The sequence below is a fragment of the Oryza glaberrima genome, chromosome 6 (assembly GCF_000147395.1).
Source record: "Oryza glaberrima chromosome 6, OglaRS2, whole genome shotgun sequence".
NCBI lineage: Eukaryota > Viridiplantae > Streptophyta > Magnoliopsida > Poales > Poaceae > Oryza > Oryza glaberrima.
In genome coordinates this window covers 11,051,794-11,075,340 of record NC_068331.1, presented here as the reverse complement: position 1 = coordinate 11,075,340, position 23,547 = coordinate 11,051,794, and the positions used below count along the sequence as shown (strand labels likewise).

At 42.9% G+C, this 23,547-nt stretch overlaps 4 protein-coding genes across 5 annotated transcripts; 2 read left to right on the top strand and 2 right to left on the bottom strand.

The window, feature by feature from the left end:
- The first annotated feature begins 2,833 nt into the window (after window positions 1-2,833).
- Window positions 2,834-7,220, top strand: LOC127776497 (65-kDa microtubule-associated protein 1-like). Of its 2 annotated transcripts, XM_052302890.1 has the most exons (10): window positions 2,836-3,089; window positions 3,773-3,833; window positions 3,942-4,145; window positions 4,377-4,634; window positions 4,729-4,944; window positions 5,175-5,330; window positions 5,427-5,738; window positions 5,864-5,951; window positions 6,149-6,297; window positions 6,632-7,220. In XM_052302890.1, the coding sequence occupies exons 2-10, from the start codon at window positions 3,789-3,791 to the stop codon at window positions 6,932-6,934; spliced, it is 1,731 nt and encodes a 576-aa protein (XP_052158850.1). In that variant the 5' UTR covers window positions 2,836-3,089; window positions 3,773-3,788; the 3' UTR covers window positions 6,935-7,220. The 2 variants fall into 2 exon arrangements, with proteins under 2 accessions (XP_052158848.1, XP_052158850.1); XM_052302888.1 differs by having other exon boundaries at window positions 2,834-3,089; window positions 5,175-5,738.
- A 779-nt stretch (window positions 7,221-7,999) lies between these two features.
- On the bottom strand, window positions 8,000-11,171 carry LOC127776498 (pentatricopeptide repeat-containing protein At4g38150-like). Its single transcript, XM_052302891.1, has 5 exons — window positions 11,075-11,171; window positions 10,828-10,985; window positions 9,308-10,148; window positions 8,514-8,710; window positions 8,000-8,413 (listed from the first exon to the last, which is right to left on the bottom strand). Exons 1-3 carry the CDS (start codon window positions 11,076-11,078, stop codon window positions 9,312-9,314), a joined length of 999 nt encoding a protein of 332 aa, XP_052158851.1. The 5' UTR covers window positions 11,079-11,171; the 3' UTR covers window positions 8,000-8,413; window positions 8,514-8,710; window positions 9,308-9,311.
- Window positions 8,170-8,813, bottom strand: LOC127776901 (60S ribosomal protein L15-1-like). Its single transcript, XM_052303468.1, has 3 exons — window positions 8,809-8,813; window positions 8,541-8,669; window positions 8,170-8,413 (listed from the first exon to the last, which is right to left on the bottom strand). The coding sequence occupies exons 1-3, from the start codon at window positions 8,811-8,813 to the stop codon at window positions 8,170-8,172; spliced, it is 378 nt and encodes a 125-aa protein (XP_052159428.1).
- A 5,705-nt stretch (window positions 11,172-16,876) lies between the features above and the next one.
- On the top strand, window positions 16,877-20,509 carry LOC127777916 (protein-tyrosine-phosphatase IBR5). The gene is made up of 5 exons (XM_052304539.1): window positions 16,877-17,328; window positions 18,731-18,830; window positions 19,066-19,123; window positions 19,212-19,318; window positions 19,836-20,509. Exons 1-5 carry the CDS (start codon window positions 17,053-17,055, stop codon window positions 20,147-20,149), a joined length of 855 nt encoding a protein of 284 aa, XP_052160499.1. The 5' UTR covers window positions 16,877-17,052; the 3' UTR covers window positions 20,150-20,509.
- The last annotated feature ends 3,038 nt before the right edge of the window (window positions 20,510-23,547 follow it).

Here is a 23,547-nt window from a genome sequence, read left to right as displayed (position 1 = left end):
TCTGCCACTACCCATCATGACAGCGGGAGAGAGAATGAGAACCGAGATCGTGTCACCCGAGCGACAGAATAGTTTCACAACTGTACCACAAATGACTACTAGCAGTACGTACTGTAGCAGATTAATCTTTGACGTCCCCGTCCGTCTGCTTTCGTCGTCACATCTTACAGTTCACCTTCCTTTCCAAATCCCCCACTTTTCTTCCAAATCACCGCCACCGCAGGAGAAGAAAAAGCCGAAAAGCCATGGTGCGTGCCCCCGTCGAAACCAAACCCACGATGCAAGCAAAGCCCATCGTCCGTCCCCCCACGCAGCAGCCACTGCAGGAGACGTCCTCGCGTGGAGCGGAGGAGCCCACGCCCACGCGCCGGACGCTCGACTCCACTCGACTCGACTCGACTCACGACTCTTCTACTCCTAGTACAACAACAAACAGTTGAGTAGTAGTACTAGTACTACAACACGACGACGGGCGCGGCGCGGCACGGCACGGCAAATGCTCCCGTCACAGTAGCCACCAGCAGCAGCAGCCGCCGCGGCGGCATTATACGAGGCAATCACGCCGCGGTGGTGCGGTGCGGCCCCCGGCCACACGCACACGCGGACGCCGGGTGCCGCTCAGCTCGGCGCGCGGCGTCCCGTGGTGAGTCGTGAGAGGCACGGGCGCGGCTGCATGGCACGAGCATATGGTGAGGCGCGCATGATTGATCGGAGGAGATCTGCAGCGGCACGTGGCCGGGCCATGTGCCGCATCCATCCCGGCGCAAAAGGACAAAAGCGCAACTCCAGTCGCAGTGGACGGACACACGCAATAGGTGAAACGGGGGTTAAAAGATAAAAATACTCCCTTCGTTTCGTTTCAGGTCTTAAAACGTTTTTACTTTAGTTAAAACCAAATTATTTCAAGTTTAATTAAATCTATAGATAAATATAGTACTATTTATACTATTAAAGTAGTTTCATCAAATCAATAATTAAATATATTTTTATAATAAATTTGTCATAGATAAAAAAATTGTTACTATTTTTTTTTACAAAACTTGATATAACCTGAAATGGGGAGTACGAACGTCGAGTAGACGGGGGAGTAGTTTAGTACAGGAGTGCTATTGTTGATCACCTGATTACAGGCTCGTTGGGAGGGTGCTTTAGTATTAACAATGGTTGGTTGGCCGGCGGTGATCGCCTTTTGATTGATCTAATCTAAATACTCCTACAAAGCAGGTCACTAAAGAATCCAGGAGTGGTGGCTAAAACCGTAAAGTGATGCTACTGTCACTGATCTAGTGAAAGTCTACCCATCTGATTCTCACAGCACTTTAAATCTTTTCTCTTTGCTCGGTGTCTCCTTTTCGTTCTCCAGAGGGTATGCTTGTTTTGTTTCCGGGCACACTCTTCATTAGCATATCTTTTTAGGACTGATCATCTATATCAGTTTACCCTCTTGGCTCTTGCATTTTCACGGTACATCAAAAAATACTACCATGATTTTGTATTCTGCGATTACCTCTTTACTCAATATCTTCCTTTATGAAAATTTAGTGTACGTTCTGTCCCAACCTTTACATTAAAATATGAGTACCGTTCGACATTGCATAGGCAGGCTCTCGCTATCGCTTTAAAAGAGATCGTTTGACTTGTAGTCTTCACTTTTAGCTATATATCAAGTTAGTATTAATTGGCCAGCACAACTGAAGTTTAGTTAGCTATATATCCACGTCAAAAATAGCTAATGTACTAGGATATGGCACTATCATTTCCATTTCCAAGTAACATGGTAATGCAGTATGATATTACTTTATTTCAAGAGATATATACACATGACAAATATTGGGCACATGCAACTTAAACAAAAATAGCTTGTTCCATGGACAAATTAAATAAGCAATGATGCATCAATTGAGTAGCATTCAATTGATAGTACTCCCTCCGTACTCGTAAAGGAAGTTGTTTTGGACAATGACATGGTCTCCAAAATACAACTTTCACTTCTTGTTTCTATTAAAATATTTATTAAAAAATGATATATATGTATACTTTTATGAAAATATTTTTCAAGATAAATTTATTTATATAGTTTTTATATTTTTAAACTCAACAACCTGAGAGTTATTCATGATTTATATTTTAAATGTTTGACTTAGATATTATTATAAACGACTTTTTTTACGAGTACTAATAGAGTATACTTTAACCAGTACCGTGGCCATAGGTACAAAATATACCCGAACATTTGTAGGAAGCTCAAATTTTCTTCAGTTTTCAGCAATTTTTATTTCACGTACTGTTCTGGTCCCTCCACTTTGCTAGTAGTAACTCTCACTCTCAGCAACTCGCATCAATGGGTAACAGTGTCAGCACGAAAAATCTTTACTCACAGAAAAACCAAATAACCCGCATTAAACCGCCGCAGGACAGGAAAACCCAGAACGCACCGAGACAACTTTGACCGGTCAACCCCCCCCGCAAACCCAGGTTAAAAACTAAAGCCCCGCAAAATACTCCGGTTAATTAGTTAAATCAACACGGCCCGAGGGCACCAGACGCGAAAATGCCTTATTTATTACGAGCGCGGAATGAATTACCGCAACTACTGTCACGCGTGGGGCCCACACGGGTGACAATATACCGTACCCATATTTTTCACCGACACGACACCCGACCCGACCCGCGCGGTGAAAAAGAAAGAAAGAAACCCGATTTACGGCGGCCGTCGGATCGGGGCGACCGGTGGCATCCAGCGGCGGGGCCACGGCTTCCGCACCCGCCCCGCCCCTCCCCCATTAATAATTGCCTCCTGCCTGCCCGTGTCGAGGCAGCAACAGCAACAGCCCAGTACTACTAGCACCGAGACGAGACGAGACGAGAGAGAGACGGTCGCCCTCCCAGTCCAGTACAGTGACTCACTCTCACTCCAGACTCCTCTCTCTCTCTCTCTCTCGTCTCTCTCCTGCCGGCGGCGGCGAGCGGCGGAGCACTCACTAGGGGAGGAAGAAGGGGCTCGTGCTCGTCTGTCGCTGGGTGTGTCGGGGGCGCCGCGGATCACTCTGCCTCGAGCGGCGCGGTCGCATTCCGCTCCTTCGATCTGGGTGAGTTTGTTTTTTCGTTTTTTTTTTTGGGGTGTGCTTTGACGCTTGTGCCGTCTCGTCGTCGTGGGCGGCGGCGGTGCGGCTGCTGGATGGATTGATGGATGGATGCCGAGATCTCGAGTGGCTGGGCGTAATGCGGGCGGGGGTTTTTTTGCCGTGGGTGGGGGTGCGGGTGTGGGTTTGGGGGGGAGTTTTGGGCGGCAGTGGGGGTGGGTTGTGTGGGGGATCCGCTTCTGCTTCGGGGGTTTGCAGTTGATCTGCTTGTTTGTGAGGTTTGCTCCTTCCATGTGTGCTCAGATCGTGACGTTTTGGATGGAATTATTGCTTGGTCAAATATGGTCAATTGGTGAAAAGCATTCGGGTTTAGCATTTTTTGGTGTGGGATTTGTGGGGTTTGGGGATTTCTTCATGGGTTTAAGCTTAATCTTAGCTGTAGGATCCTCATAAAGTAGGCCTAGGTCTTCATTATTGGCAATGATGGGGGGTCGGATCTTAGTGTTAGCACGACTTGTATACTAGCTGCTAATTTAACTATTAAGTCTTGCATGCGATGCATGGCAGATTTAATGGCTAACTGTGGAGTTGGTGCCAATCGAATTTGGAAGTGCATTTGGTGCTAATTCTTGTTAGTTAAGCTGATCTGGGATGTACCCATCATGTACTAACTCTCTGCTTCCTGACAGGTTCATCTGTTCTGAGATGGCTGGCGACATTACGTGTGGATCCTTGCTGCAGAAACTGCAGGTGCGTGATTGGTTTGTTGCTTGTGCTTTTGCGATTCGCGTCTAGTTTATGCATTTGTGCCTTGCTTTGTGTTGTGATAGTGGTGTGCTTCTGTTCTTTCAACTGCAGTTGATATGGGATGAAGTTGGTGAGAGCGACGAGGACCGCGACAAGGTCCTGTACCAGTTAGATCAGGAGTGCCTGGATGTTTACAAGAGGAAAGTTGACCAGGCCACCGACTCTAGGGATCTCCTTATCCAGGCGCTGGATGACTCGAAGATTGAGCTGGCCAGACTTTTATCTGCTCTAGGAGAGAAGGCCATAGCGAGAACTGTAAGTGAGCATTATCTTCACATTGAATAGTCACTTGTTCGATGCAACGTGAGTGGCTCAGCGGAGGACAATTGGTGATGCAAGTTGCAACTTATTTATCCTAAATAATGTCTTCTCCGTTAAGTTTGGTGTTGTAGCTTAGAAGTCAGGCAATACCTCGTTCTGAATGTTTAGTTTCTTGTTTTTCATTATTATAACTTGAAGTAAAAAGAGAGTGCTCGATGCATGCAGCCTGAGAAGACGTCAGGGACAATCAAGCAACAACTTGCTGCTATAGCGCCAACACTTGAGAAGTTGAACAAGCAGAAAAATGAAAGAGTGCGGGAATTTGTTAACGTTCAGTCACAAATTGATCAAATATGTGGTGAGATTGCTGGCACTACAGAGGTGGGTGAGAAGGTGGCAACGCCACAAGTTAATGAGGATGATTTGACACTTGAGAGGCTTCAAGAATTTCGTTCACAACTACAGGAGCTCGAAAAAGAGAAGGTACATGTAACCTGTATAATTTCTTCATTTGGTGCTAGTTGTGATGCCTGACCATTGCTGACAAGATTTGGTCCCCTTGGGAATTGGTTTGCAGAGCAATAGGTTGGAGAAGGTTCTTGATTATGTGAGCATGATACATAATCTCTGTACTGTCTTAGGGATGGATTTTCTTAGCACAGTGACTGAAGTTCATCCCAGTTTGGATGACTCTATTGGTGACAACTGCAAGAGCATTAGCAATGATACACTGTCAAAACTTGACAAGACTGTAGCCACACTTAATGAAGACAAAAAGTCAAGACTAAGCAAGGTAAAGAACATTTTTAAATCCTTACTGAAATTGAATCATACTCTATTTGCAGTATTTCTTTTTTTATGCTTTCAATAGAAGCAGGGCCTTTCAGGCCTTTGATCTATACAAATTTGCTGGGTTTTTCTTCTTGATTCTTGTAATATGTTTCATCATTGTTCTTGTCTTATTGAAATATGACTACTCTTTGCATGGACAATAGCATCTAATGGCTTGCTTCTTGTTCTCAGCTTCAAGAGCTTGCTGGTCAACTCTATGATCTTTGGGATCTCATGGATGCCCCCATGCAAGAAAGGAGCATGTTTGATCATGTCACCTGCAACAGATCAGCCTCTGTAGACAAAGTCACTGCACCTGGAGCTCTTGCCCTGGATCTCATTGAGCAAGTGAGATTAAACAGTAAATCTTTTTTGGTGCAATTACTGTCTGATGCTACGCTAATCCTTCCACTGCATTTGACTTTCTGTTTCCAAATTGTTCAGGCTGAGGTAGAGGTTCAAAGGCTAGACCAGCTAAAATACAGCAAGATGAAGGAAATAGCTTTCAAGAAGCAAACTGAGTTGGAAGACATCTATGCTGGTGCTCACATGGTAATAGATACAGCTGCTGCCCATGAAAAAATATTGGCGCTGATTGAGGCAGGGAACATAGAACCATCAGAATTGATTGCAGATATGGAAAGCCAGATATCAAAAGCAAAGGAAGAAGCATTGAGTAGAAAAGAAATATTAGACAAAGTTGAAAGATGGATGTCTGCTTGTGAAGAAGAAAGCTGGCTTGAAGATTATAACCGGGTAAGTTGATATTTTGTTGTAGCAAATCAAAAGTATTACATCTTTTATTCTTTCATGATTTAAGTGATATTACCAAATTATGCTGTTTTTAAATAGCCTTTCATGAATTGAAAATCCTTCTGCAGGATGACAACAGATATAACTCAAGCCGAGGTGCCCACCTGAATCTCAAACGTGCTGAAAAAGCTCGGATTCTTGTCAACAAGATTCCAGGTATGTTTGGATGACAGCAATGGAAACCTCTTGCTTAGTTAGTCAGTTGCAATTTTTTTCATACCTAGGAACACTATATGTCCATGGGGCTTATTTTTTTACTGTACCGTTCATTTTTGTTTTGAGTAAATTTATGAATTCTGCTAATCATATGCTTTGTTAGTGTTTGGCTAATGTAATGAATGGTTTTATTCTAGCACTTGTTGAAACTCTGGTGGCAAAGACCAGGGCATGGGAGGAGAGCCGTGGTCTGTCCTTTATGTATGATGGTGTACCTCTTCTAGCTATGTTGGATGAATATGTCATGCTAAGGCAGGAAAGGGAAGAAGATAAGAAAAGAATGAGGGTGAGTGCCACTTCCTCTTTAAATGTTGAATCCATTTCTTGAACACGTATCACCCTTGAGCGTTGATCAATTTCTTTTAAATCTCGTGTTGAGTCATGTCTCTATTTGGTGATGAATTATGTCAGTATTTTCAAGTCACAAAACACCAAAAATATGTTCTGCAGACAGCATTTAGGTGAAAATTGCATACGGCTAATCCATGCATTGTATAGATTGGTATTGTGAGGGAATAAATAAAACTTGTAACAGACCAACAGCACAATTGCTTTTGACAGCAGGTTCCGTTTTGCTAACTCTTCATTTTATATGTTGCGCACCTGTGTTCACATCCCAGGAACAAAAGCGCTACATCGAGCAACAACTGAACACCGACCATGAAGGGCCATTTGGTTCACGTGTGAGCCCTAACAGACCAGTCAGTGCAAAGAAGGTACCTGGTGCAAAATCAAATGGCAGTGCTAATGGCACTCCTCCGAATAGGAGACTTTCGGTCAGCGGTCACCAGAACGGAAGGTCTGGAGGAAAGGATGGCAAGAGGGACTCTGCCAAGACAGCTTCCCCCGGGAATGTAGCAGCTGCTAAGGAAGACGCATCCTCACACATTTCTGGCACTGATCCGGTTCCGAGCACACCATGATCTTTAACCTTATGGTATATTAGATAAAGAGAGGACAGTTTCTGATGTTTCCATTGATTTGTGGCTATATAATGTATTGTGTTTGTAGCGAGGAGTAATTATATAACGTCCATCCTTCAGGCAGGATCTTTTGCTTCTGTAGAGTAAGTGGAGTTCAACTTTTGATTAGTTCCCTCAGCTGTACTATTTCCCCTTCTCATCAGACTCTGTAGTATAGCCTTTGCTGGTATGTATTACTATTCGTTAACCTGTTTGCTACATGTACAAGTTCTTGGAATGCCTTTCCCCTGCCCTGCTTGTGCCCGACTCTGCATTTTCTTTTGATTTTAATTACCACTCTGCTTGTGGTTCAGTCATTAAATCTACCGTGCTGAATCTACCATATGATTTGTTATATTGATGTTTCAAAATTTTAAAATGTCTTGAAAACATGTTTTTTTTTTTGACCGGAGGGAGTATAAGACAGTCGAATTGCAGAAAATTCAGAAAACATGGGATTTTGTCTCTGCCCCTCTGGTTAGAGCATCTTCACGAGGTCCGTAAAAATTAGCATCCAATAATTTCATATTGGGGCCTATCCCAAAATAATCGTCCACCATTTCCTTTCTGGGTATCTCTTATATTGGCACTGGCAGGTCAAGAGATAAAATGGGGTTGGGCGATCTGATCTTTTAAGTATGAGTGGCTTCAAAACACTTGCTACGAATAGTTAACAGCAGCTACGAATAACAAACTGAAAATGCCTTTAGTTAACAGCAGCTACGAATAACAAACTGAAAATGCCTTTCTGTTCTACCAATTGCTTGAGACAGACGAGAATATACTCCAAACTATAACAGCTCACAGAACATTCGGTAACTGACTCATTCATTCTTAGTCCCAGCACAGGCAAATAGACAAATAGAGAATCGTTTTTCACAACATTTCGAGCTCCGCTTATCTGCGGAATAAGCCAAACGGCATATTTGCAAATGAAAAATAATTTGTGAATAAAACTTTTATATATATGTTCTTAGCGATGTAAAAGCAAAGGCTGAAAAATAAACTTCGATGAAAACCTCAAAATCGGCTTCAAATTTAAGGTTGAAAATTCAAATTTTAACTGATAAGAATAAACATAAACGAAAAGATGAGTCCGTTCTTCTAGGCTAGAAGATAGTTCAGTCGTTCAGAAACACAAACACCAAAAATAAACGGATTGCACTATAACAAAACAAGAAAGCATATATAAGCTTTTAACGGTAGCGCCGAAGAGAGACGGTCTGGTTGCGCTTCCAGGTCGCCCTTGGGGAAGAAGGCCTAGCCTTGTGGTGAGTGTGGCCTTTGCCGCGCAGGCCACGGTACTTGTTGCCAGCAGAGGTGAGACCATGGAGCTCGCCGTGCTTGTGCACAGGCTTGCAGAGCCAGTTGATCCTTAGGTCGTCGCGGATGGCGCTGTGAGCAACATCCACAAGGATGATCTCAAAGTTAGGTGGAGTCCTGTGTTAAGCCAACAATGGAAAAACCGAGGAATTAAAGAAAAGCAGACATGATTTTGATGTCGTCTTCCCGAGATCCCAGATGAAATCAAGCTATATACCTCGTTCACCCAGTAGGAGTTGAGCACCCTGAGTCCACCCAGCTTGCGCCCAGCAGCTCCTCAGCAACTGACCTCTTGTTCCTCTGGAACTTGAGCTGGGTGATACCCTGGTGCTTGGGCTTGCTGTAAACGATACCCTTGGGCACTGGCCTCTTCCTGCCACCACGCCGACTCGGACACGGTAAAACCACATAGCCCTGAAGGCAAGGTAAAAAAAGTAGTTCAGCACTATATCTAGATTAACAATATAGTGCCAAAACATTCAAATGTGAATCAGACAGCAGCATATGCATACAACATGTCGGCTAAAAAATGGGAGCAACCATACAAAATTTTGCTAGAATCATAGCAAATAATACAATACAATACAATTTATCAACCATGAGCAGCAGATTGCTAATGGCACTCCCTCCATTTTCAATATACGGCACATATTAAAAAATGGAGGGAGCACATCATAACTAATACAGTAAATACAGACAAACCAATGTACCATGCCAATTCCAAGCAAAATAGTGCACCAAAAACATGTTATAGAACTATATTACCTAAGCCAATTACAGTTACAAGGGATGTTCCTACATTGACAAAAGTATCCCTTGAAAATGCTATCTACCTAATAAAATCTAGTAGAGACAGAGAACCTAAGATACTACAGTGACACAATAAAAGAAAACGGTGCATCTGATCATTTTCTCCAAATGGAATGGTGACACACTTCCCGAGAAGAATATCCATCCATTCTATACGAAGAGTCACAGCCCAACAATTTCCTATCAAGAAACAATGCATACCGCATCACTTGTCAAAGAGCATGTTCATGATGCCCCTGAACACATGCCCTCGCTTCACCGTGCCGCTTCGCACTGCTTCCTCACTTGGAGTGAACCCCTTACTCTTCATTGTTTCCAGAAGAACTCTGCCTTCTTCCACCTTCTCCATCCTCACGTATGCCTCAAACACAGCCAGGTATGTCGCTGCATTTGGCCGCATTCCATGGTCAAGCATTTCCACTATGTACTTGCCAGCCTCCGTGAACCGGTCGCTAGCTGCAAGCCCCTTAACCAGAACCGCGAGCGTATACGCGTTAGGCGTGACCCCTGACGCGAGCATACGGTCGTAGGTGCGCACAACGTCACACCAATGGGCGGGGCCAGCATTGGCATAGGCCTCTAGGACGGCAGTGTGCGCGACCACATCGGGCATGGCACCCTTGTCCTTGATGATCGCGAAGAGCTCCAGTGCCTCGTGGGTGAGCCCGTCCTTCGACAATCCGTCGAACATCTTGATGGCATAGTCGGTGAGGCCCTCGGTGCGCATCCGATGGAAGACCTCCTGGAGGTTCGTGGGGTCAGATGGCTCCATGACTGCGGGCTTCTTGCTGAAGGGGTCGTATGGCGGCGGGAGATTGGGGCTTTTAGCTTCCATTGGAGGTGGGGAGGGGTTGTCGTCATCATCAGACCAGTCGAAGGCGACAGGAGAGTTGGTGTTGGAGCTGCGGTTGGGAGGTGGAGGTGAAGATGTGGAGGAGAGGAGGCGGCGCGTGTTGAATCTAGCAACAGAGCAGGTGGGCCGGAGGAGGGGGCGGGTGGCGGCGGCAGCGGCCATGGGTAGGAAGCGGTGGGGGCAGGGGACCTGGAAGGGAAAAAGAAAAGATGGGTTACTCGGTCTGGCTCAATTGCTCTAATAAAAAAATAATAAATTTAACCATAAATGGTGCCATTTTTGCAAAAACTTTATGTATATGAATTTTTAAACACCACTTTAAATCCATCTTTCAATTTTATAACAGTTAATTGTACCCTCGAATAGTTATCAGAAATCACTTATCTATTCAGCATCCCATTCCATTCAACACAAAATAACACACTATAAAAAAGAGTAAATTTCATAAAACCCCATCTATTATGGTTCCAGTTGCACAAAACCATAGGGATTTTGGCACGTGGCACATAACCCTGGGAATTATGGTCCTCAAGTTTCATAAAAAAACTACATATGTGGTTTTGTGAAATTTACTTCATAAAAAAACTAAACAGGATAACTACAAATGGCGGCACTAGTAGGTTCAAGTTGATCAAACACATAAACAGGACGATATGATCTCACAAAAAACTAAACCTCCATTTCCAGAAAACAGATCAATTCTTCTATTTGAATAAATTAGGAACAGATATATGGGTATATAAGACGCGGCAAATATAAAAAAAAAACATAAACTAGAGACAGCTACCAGCAAGGCCAAATCCATCCATCCAATGATACCGCTTGAACACACAGGGAGGGATCTAGAGGAGGAAGGTGAGTGAGCGACCTGCTTGACCTTGTCGCCGAGGCGGCGGGCCTTGTCGGGGAGGGTGGGGCGCCCGATGGCCGGCTGCCGCCGGTGATCCCAGCACCGCACGCGCTGCACGAACGTCATCACGCCCGACTGCTTCCTTCTCCATAGCTCCGACACGCACCTGTAAGCCCCTGCACCTCGCCCGCAGCAAACAACATCAGAGGGGAAGGGAAGGGGAGGACGGCGAGGAACAAGCGGCGGCGGAGGAGGAGGAGCTCACCCATGTCTCTGCGGCGGCGGAGAGCGGCGAACGGCGAACGGCGAGCGGCGGCCGCGGGGAGGTGGAGCGGGAGAGCCAGGCCCTAGGGTGTCCGTCGGATGAGGCCTTCTGCTCTTTTCAGCTTGACTATAGCAGGATGTCAAGCCCAGTCAGAGTCAGCCCATAATGGCCCAGGAAGCAGGGATAAATAAAGGAATAAGTTCACTTTAGGTCCCTCAATTTGTCACCGAGTTCGAAATTCGTCTCTACACCACAAAACCGGGTATAACTCATCCCCCAACTTACAAAACAGTGCTAGCAAGGTCCCTCCGCAGTATTGTCTCCGGTTTTAGCTGACGTGGTGCCTACGTGGCACTCCATTGACTAGGTCTTCATCCCACGTGGCGCTTACGTGACGATTCTATCCGAAAAAATAATAAAATCCGTGGGACTCCGAGGACTCCAAGAACTATTCTATTCTACTCTACTTAGCACTAAAAAAATACTAAACTAAAGTGTAGAGAGGAATCTTGAGCTTGCTTGAGTGTGAGTTTTCCTTATCTCTCTTTATTTTATTTGCTCTATTCCTGCAACAATTTATTCTCCAAGTACAAGTGGAACTATATTATTCTAAAACAAATATGCATTATAAGCATAGCTAATTCTCCTTTGTTATAGTTATATTGACGGTCAAAATTGGTCTATAACGACCGCACTGCCTCACTAGTGCCCTCCCCGTTAATCACGTTCAATTTCTCGCGGAGTATTCAACGAAGATGATTCTCGATCTTCCAGACCGTGTAGGACCGAGGGCTCGTGAGGGTCCAAACCTATGAATCCCACAAAATGATCTGGAGTTGTCTCTACGTTCCGTTCCTACTCTACACATCGAGATTGAGCTCGTGGTTGTTGGATTTGAGGGCGTGGAGATTTGGTTGCATTGAGAAATATTTTGCAACTCGAGAGATTATGCATCTTCGACTTATGAATCAGACACCAGGTGATATTTGTTGGTGAAGTACGTTGGATCCCTCGTTCTTTGCAAACCCTGAGTTCAGCCTTCACATATTGTACCACCGGGCAGTCCGACAAAGAATGTTTGGGTGTCTTATGAATGACACACCAGGCGGTTGACTTCTAGCAAAACGTCCTTGTCGGCGCCTGGTTCCCGATAAGAGGACAGGGATTGGCCGCTTGAGGTCGTTCCCCAGATGTCGTCGTAGCCGATGTCTGCTTCTCTGTTCAGACGGAAGGAGCAATCGACGGTATGTCGTTTCTTGGAGTCGTAGCTACGTCGTTCTCGTTTGGATAGAGATTGGGCTAGACGAGATCGGTACCATAGAGTAAACCGGAAACACGATAAATTTGACTTGAGTCCACATTAGCGGAGCTGAGGTTGGATCTCTGTTAACGACCAAAATTGATAAATCATAGATTCGGTCTAAGATCACGGATTTGGAGGTCTGTGGCCATAGAAGCAGAAACCGCATCGGCTACGGGAAGCATCAGCTATTGTCTGCATAGGCTAATACTGAATTGGACAGGGAGAAGCTGACGTAGCCGATGCCGGGAAGATGGTTCTAGAATCATTGTTGGGATCGGTTGAGGCGCCGTACAAGCATTGCCACAAATGAAAGGAGTCCAAAGAGGGAAATTGCATCTATTAATTAGAATGTTTTTATATTTTCGGTAAGAGTCCGCCTAAGGGACTTGTTTGTATTTTGAGTTGTGATAGAGATAGAGTCGTTGTCTGGCAAGGACATATTATGTATTATGGGTATAAATATGACCTGATACCTTGTAAACAAGTAACATCAGTTCGATATTACTCTTGGCGCATCGCCACCTTTTTTCTACTTTCATTGTTTCGACGAGTTCTTGTTTTCGAGTTGGGCAGCATCGGTTTGCGTTCTCGAAATTAGTGCTTACATCTTCATGACACTCTAATCATGCTTATGTGAATCGCCGAGCTATCATATATGTTGTATAATCTAGATCGGTCTCGTTGTTTAACCTTATCAGCTAGCCTCTATCATCGAAAACAACCAACAAGGTTAAACATTGATGACTGAATTAGATTATACAGTATATTTACCATCTCGAAATGGCTATCATCGGTTTGCTTAGATCTTATGTTTCCCTCTATGGTTAATGCTGCATCAGTTGAGTTTGATCTGTTAAGTAATATTTAGAACCATAATATCTAGCTTGTCTTATGATTGCTAATAGAGATAGCATCGGAGTTTCAACCGATCTTACCTGGTTTAGTTATCTTGTTCCCTATATGTTTACTTGATACGCTAAATCTGCCCTTTATATTGAGATCTCGCTTGTTTGAATATATTAAGCTTACTATTAGTTTGTTAGGTTATCCTGATATTAGATTGATTCCTGTTTAGTATATTTCATCTATATTGACATCTCAGCATAAAGTGGTATTGGAGTACTAGCCGATACATATTAGATCTGCCTTATCGGCTATGCTATGAATATACATAATCTTTACTTTGAAGTATTTTTGGATCCAAGTGATTTATACTGTCTCGGCATGCTGTCCGATCTATCCCAACCACTTGGTTTAAACGTATTTCGATGTATCGATTATATATTATTGATATCTGCAGCCGATCAGGTAGATCTAACTGTTTCTATGTTTATCCTTCGTTCCCGATCTAATGCATGTTACATCGGCTTAATATTGAACGATACATCATCAGCAATCCAGCCGATCGGCTGTCGTTTATGGATTTAACTTTGTTTCCCTTTTGTTTTTTTTTGTTGGTTGCAGGATCAAACCAATTAGCGCGCCTCAAAACCCGAAGGCAATTCCTTGGACCTGCATTGGAGCTAAGCAGATCTCCTAGGTCAGTGTGTGTTTTTCGCATCAATAATCTCCCAAGCTGGGGCTGACATAGATGAAGTTGTCGGAGCGGCCTGAAGTCATATTGGCAGAACCTTGGGCACCAAGTGTCTCTACCTGGTGCGCCACTATCAACGAGGGATACCCGTAGACTGGATAAATAGGGTATTGGGGTACATTGGTGCGAGGATCTACACGATACGACATCAAAACAGACAAAGACAAAAAATATACTGGTTCAGGCCCCTCATGAGGTAATAACTCTAATCCAGTTTATATGAGATTGATATGGAAAACCACAGAGTACAAAGAGAACAGATGAACCCGGCAAGATCCTTGTCGAGACCGTTCGACGAGATCCGCCGGCGAATTTGCCTTCACGTCCCCCGGCTTCGTAAACTGTGATGGGTGTGTTGGCGTTATGATTTGATGATCTAAACCCCTCAGGGGGTGTGCCTTTTATACTGTGAGTTGCCTTAGTCTCCAACTAGAACTCGGAGACAACGAGCCCTGCACGATATAGGATAAATCCAACCCTCTTCGAGTAGGACTCTGTTAATCACCAGCCCGTGAGGACATTTCACATAATATCTTGTAGACTTCCTTACCACATACGGAAATATATCGTATGAACGATGATATGTCATAATTGTATATTCTGTAAGTCGTAGGATAAGAGGTATACCATATTTGTAACCATGACAAATATATATATAAATAAGATGCTTTAAATAAAATAAGTTTTTTTATTTAAAGTTATGATTGATTTTTTTTATTTTTTCTATTAATAATTAAAGTTTGACTTGTCATTGTGCCAGTAGTTTTTTTTAAAAGAAAACTGTCGCTGGTTTTTTTAGCAAATCCTTTTTTATATATCACCACTCACCTAATTAATTTTTTCGTTCCCTGACTAGTGACTAGGATTCTTCAATTCCCACACCACTCTCACGTTACTTTCTGTGAGTCAGCAACAAAGCTACTTATCCCAACAGTTAGAGTTAGGAGAGAAAGACGAGCACCGTAACTGAACAGTCGTACTGATGACTCCGCATGCAGAAGTTGACGGTTGGCATCAGTGTTTTGATGCGTGGTGGTGACCAAAACAACACGGCAAAACGGGCAGAGTATCAGCGAAGCTGGAAGACGTCCCTGGCACTGGCGATTGAGCTACACCTACACTGCAGGGTTCACATCGTCTGCCGTTTTGGCTGACGGCAAACATTGCCGTTCCCTTCATCCCTGCCACACATCCTTCTATCAACAGCCACATACGGTAGTCCCACCATTTGTGATTAATTAGGGACTACTAATCAGCAGAATCACTTATTTCTCTTAAAATAATCAGCAAATAGAATCTCGGCGTCGGCGGCAAAGTGCGCGAGAACAAAAGCAGAGCATAGCGAAGCTCCTACTTTTTGGCGTCAATAATATAGATCAACACCAAATTTCTATTCACCCAGGAACAGAAGAACCACAGCAACAAAATCCTTTATTAATGGAGCAGCCAAACGATCCTACAGGAACAGGTAGGAAAAAGCATGAACAAGAAATCCTTCATCGCATCGAACGAGTAAGCGATACAGGCAAATTTCTCTTTGTTTAATCTCTCCTACAGTGTCTTCCACTTTTATCTTTCTAAGCCTATAATTTCGTTTGTTTTTAATCTACACCTGTACACTTCTATATTTTTTATCTTTTTAAGCATATTCTAAAGAATTTCATCAGTAGCTTCATTTCGCTGCTAGTTTTTGATGAAAAATACTCTATCTGGGACATAGTAGTAGTGCAGCAATGCTGTTTTTGTCAAACGAATACTTAAATATTTTATAAGACATGTACTATTGTTCAAGTATTTGGATAGCTTCTTAGTATAACAGAAGCTTGCTTTGCTGTAGTATTTTGCTCTGCTCTGCTTCTGTCAGTCGATCCATATTATTAGCGCCAAAAAGCATAAACTTCCCTCTGCTCTGCTTTTGTTCTCGCGCGCTTTGCCGCCGAGATTAATCACAAATGGTGGGACTACCGTATGTGGCTGTTGATAGAAGGATGTGTGGCAGGGATGAAGGGAACGGCAATGTTTGCCGTCAGCCAAAACGGCAGACGATGTGAACCCTGCACTGCACGGTACGTACGTACATACATGGAAAACTATTCTAATCATCTAATGGACATTCACCTGTTTATTAATCCCTCTGTTTCATATTAGTTTTATATTATAAGACTAATTTTTAGCATTATCTATATTCATATAAATGTTAATAAATCTAAACACATATGTATGTTTAGATTCATTAACACGTAAAAAATATAGACAATACTAGAATGTTTTATAATATGAAATGGAGGAAGTACATGTTATCTAAATATTTATAATTATTTTTAAAAAATTAACAAGATATATATTAACTTCGCAAATAGACAAGTTAAAAATTAACTTTTATAAATTGTAAAAAAATAACAAATAAAACTCAAATTAGTATACATATAATCGCAGTTAAATAATCGCAGTTAAGTTTATTATTGTTGTACCTATAGAATTTGAATTTAAACTTATATGCTCGTGAAGTGATATATTACATATTAATTTATCTTCACCTAACCAATTTATTTTATAATTATTTAATTAACGGTAATAAATAGATGAACGTCCACCGGTGATTAGAATCATCTCCTGCATACATACGTCATCCGTCTCCATCCACTCAAACAGCGGCCACCAAATCAACCCACCTACGGACAACCCCCGGACGAAATCCCAACCGTCCATCCCCCGACCAGCCACCGATCCGTCCGTCCATGGAGTCCCGCTTTGACCCGCCTCCGTGTCACTCACTCCCGCCCGCCTCACCCCCGTCCCGATGACCGATCCGATCTAGTAACAAAATAAATAAAATAACTCTTAATAAAAAAAACAAAATCGTTTGTCAGAACGAGAAAAAAAACCCATATAAACGAAAAGACAAAAGAAAAAGAAAAAAAAAAGAAAAACACCTCCTCCTCTCTTCCTTCCAGCGAGCTCCACCTCCAGCCAGCCATAGCCATCCCCTTCTCCGATTCGATCGCTCGCCGTGGCCGCGGGGCCAATCCGATCCCGCCGCTCGCCGGCGATCCGGTTCGAGCCGCCGGAAGGGAGGCCATCATGAGGAAGCGGGAGCGGGAGAACCCGTGCGGGATCTGCGGGCACTACCACAAGTACGAGCTCGGGGAGGTGTGCGGGGTGTGCGGCCACCGCCCGCCGGCGGCGGCGGCATCGGCGGGGGCTCAGGCGGCGGCGGGGGCGGCGCAGGCGGCGGCGCCGAGGCAGGACTCGGCGTTCCCGTCGGAGATCCTCAAGGACTTCCTCTTCCTCGGCAGCTACGACAACGCCTCCCGCTCCGAGCTGCTCAAGACCATCGGCATCTCCCACATCCTCAATGTACGCCGCCTCGTCTTGCGATTGCTTTGATCTCTTGGCGTCTTCGCATGGTCGATTTGGTTAGGGTTCGTTGATGCGCGGGGGGACGGGCTGGCTTGGCCTCTAGGGTTCGATGCTGAGGTGGATTCTTGCTTGCCCGTTTTGGTTTGTGTGGTAAGAGCGTTTTAATTGGTTTGCATGCATGCCAATGGGTGGATCGATCGATTGTTATAGGGTTTGTTAGCGTCTCGTTAATCACCTATCCTATCAGCGAAGCATCTGTGTGTTTTTTTTTCTACGTAATTGTAAGATTATTCTTTTGGAATTATTTTGATATGGGACATCGGAGTGTAGTTTCGTCATCCTGTTGTAGCTGTACTGATTGTTGAGGGTGATGAGCGGCAATGTTGCTTGAGGTTACTTAAGGTGATGGTTTTATAATAGCTGGATTGGAGTCTTTCAAGCATTTGCAGAAGTATGGATTTCTATCCTAAAAGGGATATTCCTAGAGGATAATAAATTTAGGGAGTCAGTCATTATGATACATGCATAAGTATATCTCGCTCTCAAGTAACTACACTCTTATTTGTGCTTTTTTTAAAGAACCTTTTAGAGAGGGATCAATATGCAATCCCTTTGGAAAAGAATACGTTACAATATCTTACATTACATCTGTTCAATTGCTACGAACAATTTGGGTCTATTTTCAGGAGCTTTGCATTGAGTTAGGATCACCAACTTCCACACACACCTTTCCAAAGCCAAACCTTTCGGCACGTTATATGCTTTGAAATCTCTTTTACTGCCTTATCCTATCATTGCCGAAGCTTTATCTAAAATGAAGAGACCAACTATAGAAATGGAATAGTAACATTAGATAATTAAGCTTTGACCATACAAAATATTATGTTAAGAGAACATAAAACTACTTTTGTTGGTTAACATATAGTGTATGCTGTTCGTTCCTTAGGTATTCATTTATTGATATCAAGGGGAAAAAAAGAGTTTGGGGGGGGGGGGGGGGGTGTTCAGGTTTGGCCAATTCCAAACTCCAACGCTGCTTCTTCTTTTATCTCTAACACTACTTAAGATTCCGCAATGCATCAGTTGCTACTGTTGCATATGCCCAAACCACGTCAAGCAATATTGGACACGCTTCTCTTCAATTGGTGCCACCCCTACGCTATCACGTACATCGTCATCTCTAATTTGATCCTTCTTTGTATGACTAATTTTGTGTCATTTGGGATGAAGCTTGCTATTGCAAGTACCAGTTAGTTGATGGCAACTAGGAACAATGGTTAGCTAGCCAATATCTGACAGGATTGATGCTTTATTGTTTATACATGTACTCTGCAACTTTGCAAATGTTCTTGTTCTATTTGAAAGTAAAATGATATCTTACATAGTTCTTGCTTGGCAGACTGTACCCTTATGTCAAAACCTTTACCGAAATTCGTTCACGTACCACTGCCTTCAAGACGAGAAGACTTTGCAGTTTGATGATGCAATCCAATTTTTAGGTATTGATGCTTGTGCTTCCAGTCCTTTTGCCTGCAGCAAATAGATTTGAGTTATGCTGTATCATTTTTCTAGTTGTTCTATGATCTATGCCAGACTGTCATTGTTGCTTGCAGTCATCCATTATGTCTTAGCATAACATTCTTCGCTCTGAATGTTCCAAAATATTATAATAGGTTTAGCATTCAGTCAGTATGGCCTTCCTATATCTAATCAGTTTGTTATTTTCAACTTCAGAACAGTGCGAAAGAGATAAAGCACGTGTTCTAGTCCATTGCATGTCAGGGAAAAGTAGGTGTGTACATATACTTGAATTCTCGTTAGCAGATTTTTTCATGTTTCTGCATCCAATATATCTAATGTTACTGAAACACATTTACCAGATCAGCAGCATTTGTGATGGCCTTCTTGATGAAGACCAGAGGCTGGAGACTTGCCCAGTGTTTCCAATGGGTGAAAGAAAGGAGACCACAAGTGCAATTGGCTGATGGTACCTTTATACATCTACAACTTATTTTCAACATGATGCACTTAAAAAACTAGGCGAGAAATAGAGACTAAATCACACGTGTTTTTAGTGTAAACTGAAATATGTCGCATTTAAGAATCTTCTGCCAATCCAATTCCCCCATTTTAAGAAAAGTGAAATCTGTACACCCTAGATGGAAATAACAATTTACAGTTACATGGTAAGATGTAACATGAACTTTTCATGGTATGCTGTCAAGAGGGAACTCAAGGCAAAGTGTATCCTGGATTGTTCATATTTAGAAGATGTGGTACACCAAGTTAGTGTTACCATTTCTCATCAGTTTTCTTGTTAATGGCATGGTAAGGAAACAACTGAGTAGTTCAGCTAGCATACATTGAGATACAAAAATACATGCATTTATAATACCTTGCTCATATTCAGACTGCTTTTATACCTTGCTCTAGCATATAAATGGGCATAATGCTACCAGAGTGCACCATGATAATCTTACAATATTGATCATTGTTTTCTACAGCGGCGCAGCGGCAACTGATCGAATATGAGCAGAAGCTTTTCAATTCCACTGTTGGCATTCCAGCTCAGGCTTTTGCTCCAACGGATGCGTTCCCTTCACTTGGATTTGGTTTCCCAAAACCATCAGGAGACATCCAGGTGCCTATCTTTAACCAGCAGGCTGCAGCATCCATCTTTGAGCGTGTAAGCCCACACAACATCCCTAGCAATTTCACATTTGGGGCTGAAAGAACTACTGAAGTGAAGCTCCCAGATAACAATAGCTTTGGTGTTGTCAACTCATCTGGGGGCGATAGCATGATGGACAGCTCCTAGTATGTTTTTGCATTGATACAAAAGGAATCAACTCCGAATTTAGTCAGATTTCTCGGGATGTTTTAGATTTCTGAGAAGGAAAGTTGCATTTTTTGTACAAGGATTTCAAGCGTTTTGACCATTGCAGTTCTGCGTTTTAACAAACATGTATGTGCTTTTTCGTCGAACTTTTCAAGTGTAATTCAAGTTAATTGAAATTACGCTGGAAAGCTCAAGTAAAAGCTATGCATGTGTTTTTGTTGAAACGTAGAGAATGTAGTCGTCAAGAATGCTGTAACACCCAGAAATATTACTCCCACGGCTGCAAGATGAACTGAGAAATCTGGAAAATACACACACATGGTTTGTTTGTTTGTATCTTGGCAATTGTTGATATACTAGCTTGAGTCCCTTGCTTACAGTGAAACTTTCCTGCCAACTCGATGTAATTTGCATTGAAATGGTTCGATTATTTCACCCCTGATACCCGAACCAAAAGCTGAATACAACAGTGCACGCTGGTCAGAACAGTCAGCAGTAGGGATGTACACAGAGCGGATAATCTCCATCAGCTCCGGAGAAAAAACGGATACTTTTTTGAAGCGGACAGTTCGGATACAGATATAAATATAAATATTTTTCTCCAGTATATTAATACGAATGTGGTGTTAGGTTTCCGACGGATACGGATATCCGCTGAAGCCATGAAACACACCTCGTTTCTTTATTACTCTATAACCTATTTTAATAGTAGCCCATCTATTAACAGTAGTCTACACTATTAATATTATTTAAACCTTTAATATTTTTATGAATTATAGTATTAGAAGTTGAGGTGATTTTTGTGTTTCGAGAAAAAAATATTTCTGTATTTGTGTCCAATAGCATTTGATTCTTATTCGTATCTGTTTCCGTATTCGAGCTATTCGTATTTATTTTCGTATCCGGCAAAAGATATGAAAACATGGTATGAGCACTATCCATATGTATCCGCTCTGTTTGCATCCGTTAGCAGTGCATCTTGCACATCTATTCGGCGACCAGAATTTCAAAATTTGAGTTTGCTAATGTTTGCTGTGTGGGGGGAACTCGGCATGTTCTTCACTTCTGTACAAGGCAATTTCCTTTCAAGATCTTCACGCACTTCGGATGCAATCAAAATGTGCTGAATTAGGGAAGACATGGCGACGTCGAGCAGCAGCGGCGGAAAGCCAGGGGAAGAACTCATAGCTGAACGTGGTCGTCACTTCCTGCTCATTAATTTGCTCGGATTTTGCGCAAAATTTCACAGTACAGATTCCAACCAAATTACCTGTGGCATCCATGGCCTCGACGCCGAGCGCGCGCGCTGGACGCACTGGAGGAGGCAGGCGAGGGCGGCGGCGCCTAGTGACTGAGGACGACGCCCACGCGAGGAAGCATCCGCGCCAAGTCGGGTGAAGCAGATTCGAGGTCCCCTTCGTTTCCACTTAAAACAGCAGATGAAATTTTGGATACTCGTGGCACGCTTTTCAAACTGCTAAACGGTACGTTTCGTGCGAAAAATTTCTATATGAAAGTTGATCTAAAATATCGGATTGATTATTTTTCAAGTTTGTAGTAATTAAAACTCAATTAATCACACATTATTACCATATCTTTTTACGTGAAACACATAATCTTTATCTTTATCTTCAACTTCAACTTCAGGAGATTCAAACACCACCGCCCGGCGGCGGCTGGCCCGATGGTGGCCCTCGCGTAGCCTTCTTTGGATGGACCATAAGGAAGCATCGCCCCATCTCGAGTACACGCTGAAGTGATCATCATAGATTCACAGGCTCACTTCGCAGTCCCTGCTATCAGGAAGATGTGTGCAGGCTGCAGCATGGGCCTTCAACTGCGGTGTACTACTACTACTATAGTGTAGTGTATGGATTTGAGATTGGGATTAAAATGGACTTTCAGTTGCTGTTAGGTCTGATATGAGTGTCTTTGGCCTAGACGCCTAGTACAGTGTTGTGTAAGGTTTTTGCGCGTTAAAAAAAAGAAATATCATTTTTTTTCTTTGGTTCAACAAGGCAAACTTCTTCTTCACCTTTGGGACTTATACGGAATGTCGAAGGAGTCCAATCTTATATTGAATTTTCTATCTGGTTTATTTGAAATAATTGATTGAAGCTTATCAAATCTTATGAAGTTCTCTGGGAATGGCTTAATACACATAGATTTTAAAGAATTGTTACCTCTATTTTGCATATGTATTTCTACCCAAATCATCGTCTCCATCTTTTCGCTTATGCTTATGCTTATCAGCTGAATTTTGAATTTTCAATCTTAAATTTGGAGTTGATTTTGGGTTTTTTTTTATCGAAGTTTATTTTTCAAACTTTGCTTTTAAGTCTCTAAGAACGCGTATGTACAAATTTTATCCACAAATTATTTTTCATTTGTAAATATGTCGTTCTGCTTATTCGTTCGCGTATTCCACGAATAAGCGAAACGATGGGGACTCTTTTCATATTCATATATTTAACCATTCACGTGTTTCAAAAAAGGGCTTTAGTACGCTTTGAGGGGCAATTCCGTTTTCTAATCTAAGCAAACCACACAAGTGATGATGGAACATTCTAAAAATTCAGAACTTGCTAACAAAACTATGGCATCAGTAGGAGGCACGATATCTCAAGAGTACCAAACCAAAAACGACTATTTGATAAATAGGTTGCAGATGGGATTGGGAAATAGAAATGAAGGCCGACTAGGCACTTGGGGCATTGGCCGATGCCTATATAATAAGGGCCGACTGGCCACCTCTTCTCCCTCACACCTCTCTCACACTTTCTTGTGTAGTCGTGTCTTCTCTTCAAGAGAAGGTCCACCACATTGGCACATCCCGCCTCAGTGGTGCAGTACAACTACAACACCGTGTATCCCTCGGCGTCCATCCGTAGTGTCTATGTCGGCGCTGTTAGGAAACGATAGGCAAATAAACAATAAAGCAAAATAGATCAATCACAGAAGATACGAGATTTAACGTGGAAAACCCCTCCCAAAGAAGGAGAGAAAAAACCATGGGCGCCAGCCAGCAAAATATCTTCACTATATCGGGGTGAGGTTACAATGCTAAACGGTGGTTTACAAGAGGTATATATTAAGGTGAAACCCTAAAGGATAACGATCTGTACCAGCAACACAACCAGCAAAACGACAAGACGGTCTTCTGAATCAGAGTTTTCAGCACCCGAGACGACAGAGGCCTTACCATCGGATTTCCTTTTCTCCTTATTCTGCAGCTTCCAACATTCTTCAATGAAGTGATTTTTCTTTTTTGCAGTACATACAGAACTTTTTACCTCTGGACTTCGAACGGCCTATACCGTTCTGTCTCTTGTCACGATCGTTGCTATCGTTGTAGATTCTCTGCTCAGATCTGCCTC

Bases quoted from the DNA above. Each gene is read 5' to 3' on its own strand.
- LOC127776498 (XM_052302891.1), bottom strand. The intron at 10,149-10,827 runs GTCGCTCACTCA...TTTCCCTTCCAG, and splicing joins TCGGCGACAAGGTCAAGCAG to GTCCCCTGCCCCCACCGCTT.
- LOC127776497 (XM_052302888.1), top strand. From the start codon at position 3,789: ATGGCTGGCGACATTACGTGTGGATCCTTGCTGCAGAAACTGCAG. The intron at 4,146-4,376 runs GTAAGTGAGCAT...CGATGCATGCAG, and splicing joins AGAAGGCCATAGCGAGAACT to CCTGAGAAGACGTCAGGGAC. The intron at 4,945-5,174 runs GTAAAGAACATT...TCTTGTTCTCAG, and splicing joins AAAAGTCAAGACTAAGCAAG to CTTCAAGAGCTTGCTGGTCA.
- LOC127777916 (XM_052304539.1), top strand. From the start codon at position 17,053: ATGAGGAAGCGGGAGCGGGAGAACCCGTGCGGGATCTGCGGGCACTAC. The intron at 17,329-18,730 runs GTACGCCGCCTC...CTTGCTTGGCAG, and splicing joins GCATCTCCCACATCCTCAAT to ACTGTACCCTTATGTCAAAA. The intron at 19,319-19,835 runs GTACCTTTATAC...TGTTTTCTACAG, and splicing joins ACAAGTGCAATTGGCTGATG to CGGCGCAGCGGCAACTGATC.
- LOC127776901 (XM_052303468.1), bottom strand. The intron at 8,414-8,540 runs GTGCTCAACTCC...GGCTTAACACAG, and splicing joins GCAAGCTGGGTGGACTCAGG to GACTCCACCTAACTTTGAGA.